General features: G+C 40.4%; 3 protein-coding genes across 4 annotated transcripts; 2 read left to right on the top strand and 1 right to left on the bottom strand.

Moving 5' to 3' along the window:
* On the top strand, positions 1–1831 carry admp (anti-dorsalizing morphogenic protein). Its single transcript, XM_075482226.1, has 5 exons — positions 1–295; positions 386–522; positions 630–752; positions 842–1031; positions 1407–1831. Exons 1-5 carry the CDS (start codon positions 1–3, stop codon positions 1829–1831), a joined length of 1170 nt encoding a protein of 389 aa, XP_075338341.1.
* Positions 1832–5076: 3245 nt separating this feature from the next.
* Positions 5077–9581, top strand: cib3 (calcium and integrin binding family member 3). Of its 2 annotated transcripts, XM_075482227.1 has the most exons (6): positions 5077–5127; positions 5906–5940; positions 6373–6484; positions 6919–7066; positions 9288–9483; positions 9560–9581. In XM_075482227.1, exons 1-6 carry the CDS (start codon positions 5077–5079, stop codon positions 9579–9581), a joined length of 564 nt encoding a protein of 187 aa, XP_075338342.1. The 2 variants fall into 2 exon arrangements, with proteins under 2 accessions (XP_075338342.1, XP_075338343.1); XM_075482228.1 differs by lacking the exons at positions 5906–5940; positions 6373–6484.
* A 547-nt stretch (positions 9582–10128) lies between these two features.
* LOC142398799 (ras-related protein Rab-8A) lies at positions 10129–16903 on the bottom strand. The gene is made up of 8 exons (XM_075482975.1): positions 16734–16903; positions 16072–16132; positions 15577–15637; positions 15381–15458; positions 15179–15268; positions 14980–15045; positions 12876–12926; positions 10129–12756 (listed from the first exon to the last, which is right to left on the bottom strand). Exons 1-8 carry the CDS (start codon positions 16855–16857, stop codon positions 12667–12669), a joined length of 621 nt encoding a protein of 206 aa, XP_075339090.1. The 5' UTR covers positions 16858–16903; the 3' UTR covers positions 10129–12666.
* Positions 16904–17427: the final 524 nt, after the last annotated feature.

Here is a 17427-nt window from a genome sequence, read left to right on the forward strand (position 1 = left end):
ATGACGATGTTTGTGATCAGCTTGGCCACTTATCTGTGCATCGCAACTGCACGGCCTTCAGTCAGCGACCAGGAGAATCATTTTATCGCTGAGAATGAGTCAGAGGAGGTCCGCTCAGCAGCCATTAAGAGACTTTTGGAAGTTTTTGGCATGGAGGACCCCCCCGCTATCCATGGTCACAAACAGCCACCTCAGTACATGCTTGATCTGTACAACACGGTTGCTGATGTGGACGGTGTAACCAAGGACCCGTATCTTCTGGAGGGGAATACAGTGCGCAGTTTCTTTGACAAATGTAAGATCTGGTTTGTGTCTGCATGCGTTTGAGAAGTGGATCATACTCAGTGTCTGTCCTGGTCTCTAATGGTGTAATTTTCCATTGCAGTGCGAAGTGAGCAGGTGGAGTTCAGGTTCAATTTGTCCACCGTTGCAAGAACCGAGAAGATTCTCACAGCGGAGCTCCATCTTTTCAAGCTGCGTCCTCAGGGGACGCACACATTAAGCAGACATCACTTCTGTCAGGTTTGTAAACTATAACAAAACTAGAGCAAACCGTTTTGGTTATTTTTTAAGATTAAATGCATTCTTTCCCTTTATAACACTGGCTTCATTCTTTCTGTGCCATTCAGGTCAGTGTCTATCAGCTGCTGGACAGCATCAAAACCAACAGCACACAGGAGAAGAAGCTGCTCTCTTCTCGACTCATTCCAGTCCACTCTACAGGTTGGGAAGTGTTCACAATCACTCAAGCAGTAAGTGTCTCACTTTTTAAGAACCCTACACAAACTGCTTTCAGAACTGTTTTAAAAACAGTTTTAACTGACAGATGGATTTTCTGAAGGTCCGATCCTGGATGTTAGATGAAGGCAGTAACCTGGGGCTCCAGGTGGTGGTCCGGACACTGGGAGGAAGCCCCATGGATCTCAAACTGATCCGCTTCGCTTCAGGGCGCCACCACCATCAGAGCAAGCAACCAATGTTGGTTCTCTTCACGGATGATGGCCGGCACTCTGCTGCACTTGAGAGCACAGGTGAGATTTGTGTCAGCTTTATAGTTATGCTCAACTATAGCGGTTTATAAATGTGGCTTTAGTTTGGGTTTTTCTGGGAACAGGCATGACTGCAGAGTCATATTATCATTGTTACTCCAGTTATATACAATTGTTACACTCTGCAAACATCAAAGATATTGTCAAACATATTTCTAAAGAAAACTTGTTCAAAATCTGGTTGGTGAATGGATAAATGTTCCAAATATTTCAGACATTTAGCCATTTTTGTCACGGCTCACCTAAAACCATTTAAAAGGACCTCTTATTCCCTGCCTTCACTTTGTTTACAGAGATGTCATTTATCACTTGAAATACTATAACTGCTCATAAAGAAACTCTATTTTCTTCCACCAGATCCACATGAGGCAACTGCCAGCTCCCTCATCCCTCAGGCTCCTCTGTCAGACCCACCTTCCCGCGCCGTTCGCTCCCTGGACTACAGTGACGAAGAAGGCCTGTCTAAGCCCTGCCAGCGCCTTCCACTGTATGTAGACTTTGAAGAGATCGGCTGGTCAGGCTGGATTGTATCTCCCAGGGGTTACAATGCTTATCACTGCAAGGGGTCCTGCCCCTTCCCTCTGGGTCAGAACATGAGACCAACCAACCACGCCACCGTCCAGTCCATCATCAACGCGCTGAAGCTCATCAAAGGCATTGAGACACCGTGCTGTGTGCCCGACAAGCTCTTTTCCATCAATTTGCTCTACTTTGATGATGATGAGAATGTGGTGTTGAAACAGTATAATGACATGGTGGCTGGAAGCTGTGGCTGCCACTGACAATCCTTTCACGAGTGTTGGACTGCACAGATACTCAGATCCCAGTTAAAGATTCTGAATGTAAATTAGATTTTTATACTCATGCAGCCAGCTGCCCTTTATCCCCTAACTAATGAGTAATGTGCCAAGTCTGACAAGGGACAATGTTACATATGTAAATATCCATAAATTATAATATATGACCGTGATGGAAGTGATGTCCAATGAATTATGTAAATGTGTATATCTTCTGTTTTCTGTTGTGAACGATTATACAGTAAGAATAAATGGTGTATATAAAGGGAGATAAATGGAGTTTGTTTGATTGTGTTCAACATGGAAATGAAAGCAAATAAGAAAGAAATGAAGATTCAATTAGAAACGAGATTTAAAGCAAAATAAAAAATTAATGCATATATCAAGAAGTTAAACCAACTTAAATTCATGAATAAATGGACAAGAAATAATTGAAAAACAAGCCTGATCAAAACCGTTGATCCGGAGTTTGCTTTTAGAAACACCAACAATCTGTGCTGTCCGTTCATGTGAATTGTTTTTATCTTACTGAACCCACGTATGTCACTCATGCTTAACGTGGATTTAAAGCAATACAATGTAACTTCTCAAAAAGCCCACTATGGAGCTCCCCCTACAGGCTTTGAGGTAATGTACGGTTACACTGTCGTAAATACAACACCCTTTCGCTTTCACGTTTCATGTTTGTTGACGAACCGGCGAGGAGTCAGAAGGTGCAAGCTATGTCGACCGAGAAGGTAAGAGTAATCAAATGTACCTGGGAGCGTGAGAGGGGTCTATTTGTTTTTGCGGTAGGTGTGCCAGAAAGCAAGTCGAAGTACTTCCGCTCAGCTCCCGGGCCGGTCCAGCAAAGTTACATAGCGCAGTTTTTCCAACTCAGACCCCCGAAGGGCATAGGAGACAGGCCAATCGTAATATTAAAACTCATTCTAGCCGCACAATTTTTTTCAAGCTGTTATTTTAAGGTAGAAATGTTACATAGTATTGCTTTAACCTCTCTGAGGCTCAGAAGGAAGTCCATTGCCCAATCTGTACTGCACGTCTCTCACCACTAGATGGCACTGTTGTGCCTCCATAGTGAATCTGCTGGTTTGACAACAACAATACCAGAGCTGGAAAAAAGGGGGGGTGCAAAGAGATGGCGAGTCTCATTTTATAAAAAGTCCGAAAAGTTATGGCATTGTCATATTTGGATGTATAGATCAATCCAATGGGCTCAAATCCTGACAACCAATCCAACTTTATGAAGTGTATTATGTTTATCTTTAGGTTATTGATAATGTTAGTTTTGCTTGTTTACAGCATTATGTTTTGAGGATTCATCTTATAATGCAACTTATGCATTTACTAAAGTATGCACTCTAGCTATGAATCGTTTTAAAGCATAAAATTGGAAGGATATCAATAGTATTTTTGACATTAGAAAAAAGAGGAAAGAAAATAGAAACAAGTCCTGACAAATCTTTGACATTTACCAAAACTCCCAAGCAAAAGTTGATCATTTATAATACCAGCACAGTTATTTAATAAAGTTATTAGTTGCTACTTGATCTGGATTAGTTGTTGATTTCTACTTTTTCTGTTGCCTTGTGTCCTGTCAGCAGCCTCAGATAAACAACATGAGGTTTCCAACCTGACTGTCAGTCATGAACATTAACATGGGTTTCTTTTGATTAAAACTTCGCTACATTGAATGTTAGCCTTTAAAACTCTAGCTTCCCTCTGTATTTGTACAAGGCAAAACTGTATTTTTACTGGATACATTTAGCATATATACACAGAAAAATGACATATCTATAAAAAAAGGAGATCAAATTGATCGTAAATTCACATCTTATGGAAATGTATTTTTAAATCTTAGAATGAAACTAAATTTGGGAAAACATTTGGTAAACTTCCATTTTCAGTAAGACTGAACAAAAACCACACGTTGGACTACCCGAATATTATAAATATCACTTTTCTATGGACGGACATCTGTTAATAGTGAATCTAGAGAGGTGAGAAAACACTGAATATGTGAAAAATATGTGAAAATGTCTGAATATCCTAACAAACGTTTCACAAAAGGAAACTTCACAAAATGCAAGACTGAATTCAAACAAGACTCAATAGAATGAAATTAGCACTTTCTTTCAATCATCAATCCACTTTCTACAGGCTACTCGCTTACTCCCTGTTTAGCTTAAGTCGTGGTAACTTTCTTGCACTGTGTGTGGAAATGTGTGACAATGAAACCATTCTTGAGTTGATATATTTCAGCAATTCTATGGATTCTTTTCAATGTCTGTTAAAGACTATTTTTTATTTCATGGTTGGGTTCATTGCAGCCATCAGGATTATTTTTTTAATTTTAGTTCGAACTGTATCATGCGAGTTCATGCTGGGCAAATTAAAAAGCAGGACAGGACTGGACTTTGGGTTCTCGAGTGTCTCCCGAGTTGATGTAACTAAAATGTTTTTTTCCTTTTTTTTTTTTTTCCAAATTCAAGAGTTGAAAAAACTGTGGAAAACAAAAACCTTTACTTCCGGTTTGTGATGGGAAACGAGCTCACATTTCTGCACCCACATTTTCTGTTACAGCCTTACATTTCAACTGCAGTTCATTGGTCATATCTGTTTTTCTTTCTTTTATAACAGACGAGACGAACATTTTATTGCATACTCTTTGTTTTTGTGTCTAAAATCATTTGTTCTCAGCTCAAATATGTATCCTAAGTGGAACAAACTGAGGTAAAGGTGTAAAAAAAAAAAAATGGAGATAAATGTCACTACTGTGCATATGAAAGAATAGACAGTAAAGTTTCGTTTCAAGCCTTGGGTCAGGTATGTGACACGACCTCGGTTGAAACACAACTTGTCTCCCATCAAAAACTCTTTTTGCACATTACAAAACCCAGTCTCTAAAGGATGTAACCTGAGCTGTGAACGAGGCGTTGGCCATAGAGTGGCACTAAAGGGGGTTGAAACCACTTGGCACGTTGCTGGATGACAGCCGTTATTCATTGTCAGAGGGGCTGCTATTCACAATGGAGAAAACGATGAAATGCTGCCATTATAGTGGCGACCAAAGGGCCCGGTTGTGGCCCGACACCTGATCTCCTCTTTGGCTCTTGCCTCCTTTTGTCCCAGTATTTCATATCTGACTTACCCACCCTAAAAAAAAAAAAAAAAGGCACCCAATGCTGGAGCAGCGATGGACCTGAAGCTTGGAGTTTGTGCACTCAGACATGGGGAATAAACAGACCATCTTCACAGCGCAGCAGCTAGATGCCTATCAGGTTGGTGCCTGCTGAAAAAGACCGTTCGGTTCTCGCTTGGAACAATTCTTAACACGGTCGATGTTGCGGCAGTGCAGCTCTTCATGTGCGGCGGTGCACTTGCTCAGTGCATCCCTGACCGCGTTTGTTGATTTGATTTTGTCTCGTCCTCTAAAACCGCAGTTTGCAGGAGTCTGTCTTCAAGGATTTTAGAGTAAAACCTTCCAAAGTTAGCTTTAGGATACCTGGATGAAATGCTTGTTCAGAACAAATGATGGAAATTTTGACACATGCAGAATAAATCTTGTGATGATAGATGAATAAGTCAACTTAATCTGAATGATTTGCATGCTGTGTACTTAACGCTACTTTTAAAGTGAAACATTGATGGTGTGACATGGATATCGTACACACAAAACAAAGGTTAATTATTGACTATTTAAGGAATAATTCTAAATCACACATACATAAACACTTTCTAAAGGCACGCTGTTCAAAGTAGAAATAAAGTTCAGCCCCGACAGACTACAACATAGTAGTTCATGAATAATAATCAAATAACACAGTGCAGACAGATGACCTTAGGAGTAACAGAGTGTGTTTACTTTTAATAGAACACTTTCGATAAACTTCTGCCCTTAAACACAACTTTGGCTGTTTTAACAGTACAGCATTACTATTTCTAACTAAGGAAACGGTCTGAGAACTTCTTCCATCACAGTACAACACGAGCTTAAGGACTGCGAGTGTTGGACAAAAACAGCAGTTTCCTTACAGAATGATCTCTTTGTGTTTGCAGGACTGCACATATTTCACGAGGAAGGAAATTCTCAGGTGAGCATCCACATTTTTCCGCTGTTTGTCCTGTTTTATTGCTCTTTCCTCTGGTGCAGAATAACTACTTGAGTTGCACTGCTCAAATCCCATTATTTTCTCAGTCATTTTTTAAATGAAGCACAGCTTGATTTTGTTCAGTTCTGCACAATACCGTACCGTAACTCTAGACTACACGACCAGGAGACCTGTCCTGCTGTGGGGCGGCCAGGCTAACACATGCTATTTTAACTCTTGCTTTTGAAAATTTGAACCTTCTGAAATGTGTCTACCTTTTGCATGTTTGCAATATCTTATCGTTGCAGCAGATTTAAATAAACAAAACAAACAAACAACTTTTCTCTTTGGCCCTTTTTCAAAATGCAAATGCGCATGACATGAAATATTTCTCGTAATTCAATATTGAAAGTGAATTTTTTAAAACGTTCCCAGACTGTTCTACCGCTACCGGGATTTGGCACCGCAGCTCGTTCCCCTCGACTACACCAACCACCCAGATGTGAAGTTACCATATGAGCTGATTGGCAGCATGCCAGAGCTGAAGGTAGACCCACTGCTCCACACACAGCCTGCAGACCCGCTCTCTCCCTCTGTTCCCAATCCATAATTAATGGCCAACTAATCGACAGAATTCTTTGAGAGGTTATATGTTACCCGACTCCTTTAAACTTGAAGAACACTGCTGGCTTCCAGAGTGTACACTTGTTGAAAATGGGTAATTATATGCCTCTTTACGCAGCCCGTTGTTTACTGATAGAGACTGGGACTGGGAGAGTTAGCCCTTTGAATGTCTTTCTTCCAAACTGTGGCAATTTCATAGCGGTTTTGGATTCTCAAAAATGTAAAAACATCTAGGAAGATGACATATGAGCCTAAGTTTAATGTCTGTGGTGCAGGGCTCCAACAAGCACGAGGTTGCAGTTTCCTGCGTTTACCTTTTGACATTTCATCAGACTGTCTGCTGTGTCCTCTGTTCAGGACAACCCATTTCGCCAGAGGATCGCTGAGGTTTTCTCCGAGGATGGTGAGGGAAACATGACACTGGACGACTTCTTGGACATGTTTTCAGTCCTCAGTGAGATGGCCCCTCGTGACCTTAAGGCCTACTATGCTTTCAGGATTTATGGTAAATTTGAAACTCCTATGAAACCAGGAGTTCTGCTTTTCAAAGCTTCGTTTTCAATCACGTTTTCAAACAGTAAACAAAACCAAATGAACTTATTTGCATACGTTTTCAGAATAACAATCTCAACATGGTTAATAGCCAGATATCGTATGAAAGCACTCACTCCATTATAATAATAAAAAAAAATACTAATAAAAATGATTTATCAAATAACTAAACAAAACACATTTGCAAAGATTTGCACAAATGTTGTTGTAAAATAAACCAAATCTATCCAAAATACTCATTTTGGTCGTTCAATCTGAGAATAAATTAGACTTTTCAAAATTTAGGTTGAACTTTTACCAAACTACCAAAGTTAGCACCCATTATATCACCGCTAGCCTGGAAAACCAGCGCCAACTGCTGGACGGCAAAATGTTTTGCCTGCGGTTGGGTCTGGCCTCGATCCACTTGTCATTTTGAAAATACTGCCCTGAATCTGGCAGATGGCAACTAAACCAATCACAACGCAGAGATGTGTTTTGAATCAACGCGGGCGGGCCAGAGGGTTCTGGGGGAGTGACGACAGAGCAGTGCGACGTTGGGCAGTGGAAGCGAACATAGACAAGCGAAAGCACAACAAGAAAGATGGCGGCGGCAATGGAACAGTGCTCGTTTGATTCAGCCTTGGCACACAGCCATTATAACGAACAGCCTTGCCACTCTCTATTAAGCCCCATTGTACCGGCTTTTTGGCTGCAGTTCCACCAGAATTCCACTGGGAGCGTCGGTGGAGACCAGAATGAATGGGGCCCAATGGAGCTAGATGCTACAAATGGTCAGTTTCACCTAAGTCTCCTCAAGAGCGCTCAGATTTGAATGTAGTTTCTGAGAGCTCAACATGGGTTTCAAGTAAAAAATCAACTGAACGAGTACATATATCCCTTTGATTTCTTACTGGTTGGCTTCTTGTTGTCCACAACGCGCTAGCATTGTGCTAATGACAGCTGGTCGACCAGCTATGTATGACGTCATATACACTTCAAATCCTTTTTTTAAGCAAATGAGTGGCTCTAAAAATCTAAAACTCAGCCATGGGTATTTTCTAAACACCCTCTTTCGAAAACAACATTCGAATTACTAGAGAAAAAATTATATCTTGAGATAAGGGCACGAAAGGGCGTATAGCTCCATAGGACTCCATTCATTCTGGTCTCCAAAATTGGGCGCCCCACGTGGAAAGAGGGTGGAACTGCAACCAAAATCGCCTCGTTGGAAACCGGAAATGCACCGTGAGTTGCGTATCTGTCCTATTATAGAATCTGTGCTTGGCATCAGTTTTGGAAGAGTCCCCTCCCACCAAAGCTTTCTGTCGCGCTTACTACGTCACAGTCAGTTGCGCTGATTGGTCAGAGCGTTGGCCTATAGGCACAGACGCGGTTTGAAAGACAACGGGTTGTGCTCATCAACAATGTTCCGTTGTATCCATTGATCGGTGCCAGACTAAATTAGACATCCAATCCATTTAGGCTGGTTTATCAGGCTATATCACCGCCTCTTAAAAACTGCTTCTGTCTTGTGCCTGTAAATCAAATTGTCCTCCACAACTGGTTTTAGTTACAAACACCTGCCTCGCTTTTAGCACTTAAACTTCCATGATGATTTCGAAGAAACGCTTTCAGTTCAACATTTTGTCCACAGGAAATTCTCCTAAAATCTGGAAACGAGATATCATGCTGAGAAATCAATGGAAACATTTTAAAGGGCTTTGAATTAGCCAAGAAGTGAACTCCAGATTATTAATTATACATGTACTGGAACTACAGCATTTCAAGTAGTGCCTTGTCATCAAAGTTGGTTGTGAAATAAAACTCGTTAATTATTGGCTTGAAAACATGGGAATCATTCATTTCAAAACCAAACAACCATGTGATTAAGGAGCATGCACGAGAAAGATGGATTAATGATCAACCAGCTCATAGGAGCGGAAAGGAGATTGTTCAAGCTCAGCGTGTGACCTGCGCCTGTATCATCCCTAATGTGCAACATCCAAAAGATGAAGAGGTTAGATAATGTTGTTCGGCCATAAAACAACACATTTGTCCTTGTTTTTTCCAGCCGCATTAGTCACAAACCAAAGTTCCACTGTCAAAGGATAAAAGATAAATGAAACCGCAGTCACATTTGACAAGCAGGACTGAAAAACAGATGTTTATGTTTGTTTGTTTTGTCTCCAAAGATTTCAACAATGACGATTTCATCTGCAAATCAGACCTTGAGAAGACACTGAACAAGCTGACCCGCAACGAGCTGACCGAAGATGAGGTGAGGATGGTGTGCGAGAAGGTCATGGATGAGACTGACCTGGACAACGATGGGCGTCTGTCACTCGAGGATTTCCAACACATGATTGTCAGGGCTCCAGATTTCCTCAGGTAATCCAGCTGTGACAAGACGTGTCAGTGACTACATTCATACTCGTGGTGATCGTTTGTTTCTTTTTGTCCACAGTACCTTCCACATAAGGATATAAGGACTTTGATCAATAGCTTTCATTTCTTACTTGAAAAAAGCCCGAGTGGATGGACTGAAATACAGCAGAACATCTGGAAAGATAAGAAATGAAATCTTCACCAACAACAAAAACAACAACATATCTTGTGAATGTCTTATATTTTTTTAAACTATGTAAAAAAGAAAATTAAAAAACTATTTTTTGTTAGTAATCGTAAAACAAAATTTACTCTAGACAGCCTGAAAACATATCAATAACGCCCACATCCAGTGTTTTGTCTGTTTTTGCAGCGACAAATAAAATCCATCCACGGTGTATCAACAGGTGGAGGCACGGCTAATCCATCAAGACAAGGCTCATTAATTATGACCATCCACAGTAGATTTGTTTTGTATCTGAAGGGGTTTGGTTACACCGAGCTATAAAAGAAACGCATGCCAGAATATTCCAGCGGCTCTCGGTGGGCCAATGAGGGGAGAGCCATTTGTCATGAAAGCAGTCAAGCTTCAGCACGGGGTCAACCGATAGCCGCTCCCTTTGACATCCAACAACACTCACACAGAAGTTGACTTTTATCTTATTTTATTAAAACAAAAGTACACATATCCACAAACTGTAGATATATTGTAGATGGGTATAGAAAGTACAGTACAATTTAAGTAGATCTCTTTTTCTTCCATGTGATATTTACAATGTTCAAACCCCACTTTTTTTTTTTTTCCTTTTTCAAAATCCGTTATTCTCCCCGTCAACTTAACAGCAGATGGAATGAAGATATGACTGTTAAAAGGGATGCTCGGTTTATCAAGACACGTGATGGAAATCTTACGATAAAGAAAAGATATGATGATGAAATATCAAACAGGATGCATCATTCCAGCAAAAAAAAAAAAAAAAAAAAAAAAAAAAAAAAAAAAAAAAAAAGAAAGATACAGTTTGAGTCCCACACGTCTGCTCCCTGTGTTTCCGTCTGACTTAAAGCTACAGCATCATCCTTCGATCGAGAGAACAGCACCGACGACACAGTCTCAACAAAGCCTCTGTGAGGCTGCAAGTCGACCAGCGTTTCAAAAGTGACTGCCCTTTTTTTTTTGGCTCAGTGAATGACACAAAACAAAAAGAACAAAAAGCCCATACATTTAACTGCACGGGTCTGTAAGTAAGTCTGAAAAGTACATTTCACAAATATGCACAGGTCCAAGATTCACAATGCATAGCTCACCTATGAGACAACTAAGTACTAGCGGTTAAGACAAATGGTCATGATGATCGTGAGGTCCCAAATTATTTGATATCAAAAAGGTGCAGGTAAGCAAAGATACTCCCTCTCAATATTTGTGCATACAGGAACCTGATTTTCAGACAAACAACGAATGTGGGGACGCAAACATGAGGTAATATGGAAGAGAAGTGAGATTCGAGAGTAAATAATCAAATCACGCATTTCAAATTAGCCGTGGCTTGTGTTCTCAATAAAATACTGACTCAATTTTGAGTTTGGGTGGCCACCTAAGATGCATTTTGTGCCTCTGGCGCCACCCACCTGTCAAACTAAATGGCTATGGTTAAACATCAACACGGGAATACTTCAAACGAGCTGAGGTCAAGCCTGCTTTCGTGTTAACCAAACAAAATACCACTTTTAGACTACATTTTTCAGGCAGTAGCTTGGACACAGTTTTATATTCTATATCTATACTGTATATAGCAGTTTACATAAATTACAGTTGAAGTAAGCATATGTTTCAAAGTCAACAGATATCAGGACAGTTGGCAGCTTGCAGTGAAATAGCATTGGAGATCAAGTCATTTTCAATAAGGTTGTGTAAAATGTTGATATTATATGTCTGTTCTTTTACCAAGACTCCCAAGATCAAAACTGTCATGTTGAGTTGCAAACCTATCACTTGGCACAGACTACACACAAAACACGATTTACTGTTAAAGTGCTGGGAGAGCTGCATGGAGTGCAGGGGGAGGGGCCTTACAGTGTGAACCTTCAGGTCAACTTTAATTGCTTATCAAATAACCAGAGACGTCATTTAGCTTGGCTGTGAATCAGAGCTGATAGGAAATCTTTCAAAATCAAAGGCTTAAATGGCTAATCAGCGAACTCAATTAATTAATCTCCATCTTTAGGATAATCAATGGCTTTAAGTCTATTTTCAAGTGGGAAACATACCAGCTTCCTCTCAAATCAGAGATTTTGCTGCTCTCATGTAAATGTTTTTAAGACTTCAGGGCCACTGCAAAAGTCAAATGGTCGATCACTTCAGAGATCCTCAACTGAGACGAGTCACCATGTAACATGTTCAGCCGACCTTTAGAAAGCAGCCCAGGCAAAAATAAAAGAATGCAGTCCAAGGTACCATATTGCAAAACTGCTTTTCAGCACATAAAGACCAGTGCAAAAAGAGTTAAGAGGCAGTGATCAGGGCGGGATGAAACACATTTTTAGTCGCATCAAATGATTGTCAAGGTCTACATACAAACTAAAGAGAAGAACTCAAGTAAAAAACCTTTCAATCAATCTCTGATCTGGACTACACAGTTACGGAGATATGATTCCCAGCTGCTGATGTAAAAATGAGAGCCAGCACAACTCTGCTTCACTCAAGCCAATCAGCCTCTGGTTGAGCTTGTCACATAAAAAGGGAAAGAGCACTATTAAAAATAGATCTTGATATCACATTTGTATTCCAATCCCAAAAAACTATTACAACAATCAGGCAATTTTTTCCCCCCCCACCACTGGTTGTGCTACCGGCTGTGTGAAATATGAGTGCGTAATACAAAGTTAAGAGCCCATCTTTTGTGTGAAATGCAACATCTGGATCATACTCTGGTGGGAGTTCTCCACCAGCCAAGCACTATGACCCATGAAGACAGCAGATCTCATGGAAGAGATGCACCCCTGGAAGCTTTCAGAAGAGGAAGAGAGGTGGGGAAGGCCTCTGCTTACTGACAATAGTGGTTTTACGTGGACCTGGAGAACTGGCCATGGTTGGGGGCGGAAAAAAGAGGAATGGGAGGAAGTGCTAGGAGCAAGCACAGTCCATTTATGTCCACCGGCGTGTGTATCCAGAATGGAAGGCTTCAGGACTCAGAGAAGGCTACAGCGGAAGAAGCTGGTCTTCTTCTGAGGCTCAGAGATCTTGACTCCGTGACTGCTGCCCTGCGGCGTGTTGCCCTCCTGCAGCAAAACAGGTCATAAAACAATTATCTCCTGAGTGCTTTTGCACAATAGATATAAAATGTTCGCATTTACAAAACCAAACATTTACATTTGTAAAACAAAATACTTTTTCTTACCAATTTTGTGTCCATCTTTGATTTGATGTCTCTGGCGAGTGTCAAAAATGCCTACGAGCCCGAACAAATAGACATGTTTTCAATTTTCTAATTGTACACATTAGGTTAAAATACACTGGGATTAAAGTCAAAAGGTCTGAAATGATATCATGTTAAAGGAGCAGGATAAACTAGGGATGGGTTTCAGTATTTTGCTGTAACAATCTTTAGAAGGATAGCATTCATTCCTGGACTGTGTTAAAAAAAAAAAAAAAAAAAAAATGGGGAAGGATGGGAGAAGTTTTAAATTTGATAAAAAAAATTTAAATGAGGGTGTGAAGAAGGACTCCTGATTGCTTTTTGCTCATGATGGTTTTGTGGCACTTATAGGTGTAGTTGTTGTCAATTTAGGATAAAAACTTTATCTTTCACTTGTTCTGGACTCACTGTTTCCACTGCTTTCCCTGCTTTTTGATGAGCATAAGGGCCGTGTATACTCTCGCAGCAGTGTGTCGCAGTGAGCTTGTCGCAGACATGACGCAGTTATTTTTGATTTATGCCCACTTTTGAAGCGTGGTCTGCGCTATGTTAATCCCACGCCACAACGCAAGAGGGACAATCACGAACAAGCTAGGATTGTGGGTGTGGTGGGTGGCGTGTTTCTCTTCCGGTTACGGAGGTCATTCAACAACAATGGCGACTGGACGAATGCGCACTTTGATTGAGATGCAGCTGATCGATCTAGAAATAGAAGAAATATTGCTACTACTGGAGCTGGCCGAGAGGCAAAATAACCGTCACGGTTAGCATGGTTAGCGTCACCATTAGCCGTTAGCAAACCGGAAATACGCATAGTGTAGAGCGGATGTAGAGTTGACCAATAAGAGGCCTCCTTTCTCTCCTCCCTGCGACGATATCTGCGGCACTGTCTGCGGTGAGTTACAATTTTGGGGAGGCGCACCAGAGTGTCTGCGTAAGGGGGGGGGGGGGGGGGGGGCATGTCTGCGTTAAAGCGATACTCCGGAGTAGATTCAACCTGGGGTCATTTGAACCGTGATATCCAGCCAAGTAGCCCACCCGCAGTTTTTTCGATATTGGCTGAACATCAGCTGAGTTACTGAGTTATCCCGAATAGCTTCGTACAAGGGTTAATGGATCCTGGTCCGTATCTCCAAAATTACCACACTAAAATCACATGCCATGACACCAAACTTCTACAGTAGTACAAATATGGTCTGTACTCACAAAACGATGCATTTGGAAGTTTGAAAATAGTCCAGGAGTTTATTATTATCAACACAAGCCTGATAGCTTCTCTGGTGCTAAAGCTGGGTCGACGTCACTTCAGGGAGCTGGGAGCTTCAAAGTAAGATGAGGGTTGATCTACTACTGTAGACAACAAAGTATATGCTATATTCTACATGTTTTTTTAAGAATTTTTATGTTGTAGAGTTGTGAAATTATTTTATCAATGGAGAAATTGAGCAGCCTTGCTTTGTTGTCTACAGTAGTAGATCAACCCTCATCTTACTTTGAAGCTCCCAGCTCCCTGAAGTGACGTCGACCCAGCTTTAGCACCAGAGAAGCTATCAGGCTTGTGTTGATAATAATAAACTCCTGGACTATTTTCAAACTTCCAAATGCATCGTTTTGTGAGTACAGACCATATTTGTACTACTGTAGAAGTTTGGTGTCATGGCATGTGATTTTAGTGTGGTAATTTTGGAGATTCTGCCAGGATCCATTAACCCTTGTACGAAGCTATTCGGGATAACTCAGTAACTCAGCTGATGTTCAGCCAATATCGAAAAAACTGCGGGTGGGCTACTTGGCTGGATATCACGGTTCAAATGACCCCAGGTTGAATCTACTCCGAAGTATCGCTTTAACTGCGACACACATGCAGACGACCTGGTTTCCGACCATAAACAGGCCTATAATAAGGAAGAAGCTGCACAGTTTTGCTCTTCTCTCTTCTGAGTAGCTTTTAGCTTTGATTTGTTCCTCAGGAATCCTTTTGATTCTCCAAACTGAGAGCTCTCCAACTGCTGCAGGTAAGACAAGGACAACAACCCCACTTAAAACAAAAATGAAATATCCCTTTGAGGGGGAACTGGCTGCTTACATTTTCCACATTGATGTTGGACTTTGCACTGGTCTCCATGAACTTGATTCCATATTCTAGTGCAAGCTGAAAGAAAATGGGAGAAAAAAAACAACAAAGGTTTATTTGATCAAGTCTGCTTCCATGTTTCACCCCACTATAAATTTGCTCCCATTACATTATCGTCACATATAATTTCCTCTTGTGTCCAATTTCTCACCTTCTCTCCCCTATCTTTGGACACCTGCCTCTTGTCATTGATATCACATTTGTTGCCAAGGACCATCTTCTCAACATCAGATGACGCATGCTAGATTGACATTAGAGATATTCAATCAAAACTATTAAATGGTGCCATTTAAGCCTTTAAAGAAGAACAGTAGCAAGTATCTATATGAGGATATATTTAGATCAGTACACACCTCCTCTATGTTCCTTATCCAATTCTTGATATTTTCAAAAGACTTCTCGTTGGTGATGTCGTAGACAAGCATGATGCCCTGCAAGGAACAGTAAACCAAGTGTTAAAAAAAAAAAAAAAACAGCTTAAGAGCCACGGCTTCCTTATCAAAAAGGAAATGACGTCACTTTTGACTGGTAATATGTGAAGACGCCCACCATTGCTCCTCTGTAGTAGGCTGTTGTAATTGTTCGGAAGCGCTCCTGACCAGCTGTATCCCTGAAAAAAAGAAAAAAAAAGTGGGACATGATCGTTAAAAAAAAAAAAATCCTCATATACAGAGTTTGGGGAACATATTGAAAGGTTTTCATCTATTTCTCATCACAGAAGAAAAATGATAAAGTTGGATTATCTTGAGTAGACTTTGTATATAGATAAAATTGGAATAGTCAAGTCAAGTCAAAGTTTATTTATAATGCACTTTTAAAACAACAATAGCAGCTGACCAAAGTGCTAACAGGAAGGCCTAAAATAAAAAGTAAAAAGCTGCGACACTGAAATACAGTGAATGCACTTAATAGAATAACCTGTGGCTTTAATCATCTACTAAAGTGCATCGATGCACATCTTGTACATGTGTGTCACTCCTTTTTAACCCCATCTCACATGCCTAGCATTAAAAAAAACAAAACAAAAAAAAACAATGATCTTACCATATCTGTAACTTTATCTTCTTTCCGTCAAGTTCTATTGTCCTAATCTTGAAATCAATGCCTGTAGGGATGAAGGGGGATCATGCATGTCAATCATAACGTTAGCTTTTAAGCTTCAGCATAGCCTGTCAATCAGAAACTGATTCTGCAGCGACATAAAATAACTAGCATATATATATATATATATATATATATATATATATATATAGGATTTAACAACAAAAGGCAATAAGACGTGTACAAAAGGAAAACTGACTTTCTGCCATGCATATATTACACAACTATTGCTTGGTTTACCAGTGTCTTATCACAATATAAACGGGCCTAACGGCTAACACTAACGTTATGTGGCTAACTGCTAACATTAGCTGGCAAAAAAAAACTCAACCGGCATGATGCTGTAAGGAAACATCTACTTGCCCGCCCGTACATGCATCTCACGCAAAATGTAACGAGTTTATTTCCCCCTTACTCTACAGTTTAACTGATTTAATTAAATCAACACAATTTGCACGAAAAACAACAACTTTTTGAAAATTATTTTCAGTCTCCAGCGTAGCATCGTCAGCATTCCAGCAAGTAGACGCACCCGCGGAGGTAGACCATCTGCGTATTGTAAACACACAGAATGACACAGTTCTGCATTCTCCCCCAAAACGTACCTATTGTTGAGATAAACGTTGAATTGAAGGCGTCCTCTGAAAACCTGAACAGGACACATGTCTTCCCAACACCAGAATCACCTATTAACAGTAATTTAAACAAATAGTCATACGTTTTCGCCATACTTGATATTATTGCGGAAATCCCGCCCGGCGAACAAGGGATGTAAAAGTATAGAAATGTCGCCCCCTGTTGGCCCGGAATTCACATGCAGCTTTATGACCAGTGGGCGTTAACTGAACAAAAATGTTGGAGAAACAGCTGGCGTAGTTTAAAATTTGACACAACTGAATGTTTGAATTGATGAGATGTAATTTCCAGTTCTTCCTCCATAACAGGTTTAATATGTAACTTGTAAAACAAATGTTCACATGATTAAATATCAGGTATGATTAAAGATTCATTACTTGACATTGACTGCGATACAACAAAATTAGAAGACATCTGAGTACGAAAGTTTGTTTGTCTTATTCAGTTAATTTGTACTGTTCATTTATTGTCCTGGTCAGAAATACAGACATCCCAAAAAGTTGAATTTAGAACATCTTCAGAAATAAAGGCAAGCCAATTTTGTACGATAAAAATATTCAATAAAATGTCCAAAGTGGATCAAGAACAACAAAAAATTTAAAAGGAAGGCTTGCTGGACACAAACACCAGCACTCCTTGAAGTCTTTGGTTGCAGAAATGAGA

The sequence above is a fragment of the Odontesthes bonariensis genome, chromosome 14 (genome assembly GCF_027942865.1).
Source record: "Odontesthes bonariensis isolate fOdoBon6 chromosome 14, fOdoBon6.hap1, whole genome shotgun sequence".
NCBI lineage: Eukaryota > Metazoa > Chordata > Actinopteri > Atheriniformes > Atherinopsidae > Odontesthes > Odontesthes bonariensis.

Bases quoted from the DNA above. Each gene is read 5' to 3' on its own strand.
- cib3 (XM_075482227.1), top strand. From the start codon at position 5,077: ATGGGGAATAAACAGACCATCTTCACAGCGCAGCAGCTAGATGCCTAT. The intron at 5,128-5,905 runs GTTGGTGCCTGC...TTGTGTTTGCAG, and splicing joins AGCAGCTAGATGCCTATCAG to GACTGCACATATTTCACGAG. The intron at 5,941-6,372 runs GTGAGCATCCAC...AAACGTTCCCAG, and splicing joins ACGAGGAAGGAAATTCTCAG to ACTGTTCTACCGCTACCGGG.
- admp (XM_075482226.1), top strand. From the start codon at position 1: ATGACGATGTTTGTGATCAGCTTGGCCACTTATCTGTGCATCGCAACT. The intron at 753-841 runs GTAAGTGTCTCA...GATTTTCTGAAG, and splicing joins TGTTCACAATCACTCAAGCA to GTCCGATCCTGGATGTTAGA. The intron at 1,032-1,406 runs GTGAGATTTGTG...TTCTTCCACCAG, and splicing joins TGCTGCACTTGAGAGCACAG to ATCCACATGAGGCAACTGCC.
- LOC142398799 (XM_075482975.1), bottom strand. From the start codon at position 16,857: ATGGCGAAAACGTATGACTATTTGTTTAAATTACTGTTAATAGGTGAT. The intron at 16,133-16,733 runs GTACGTTTTGGG...TCATCCCTACAG, and splicing joins AACGTTTATCTCAACAATAG to GCATTGATTTCAAGATTAGG. The intron at 15,046-15,178 runs GTGAGAAATTGG...ATTTTCTTTCAG, and splicing joins CCAAAGATAGGGGAGAGAAG to CTTGCACTAGAATATGGAAT.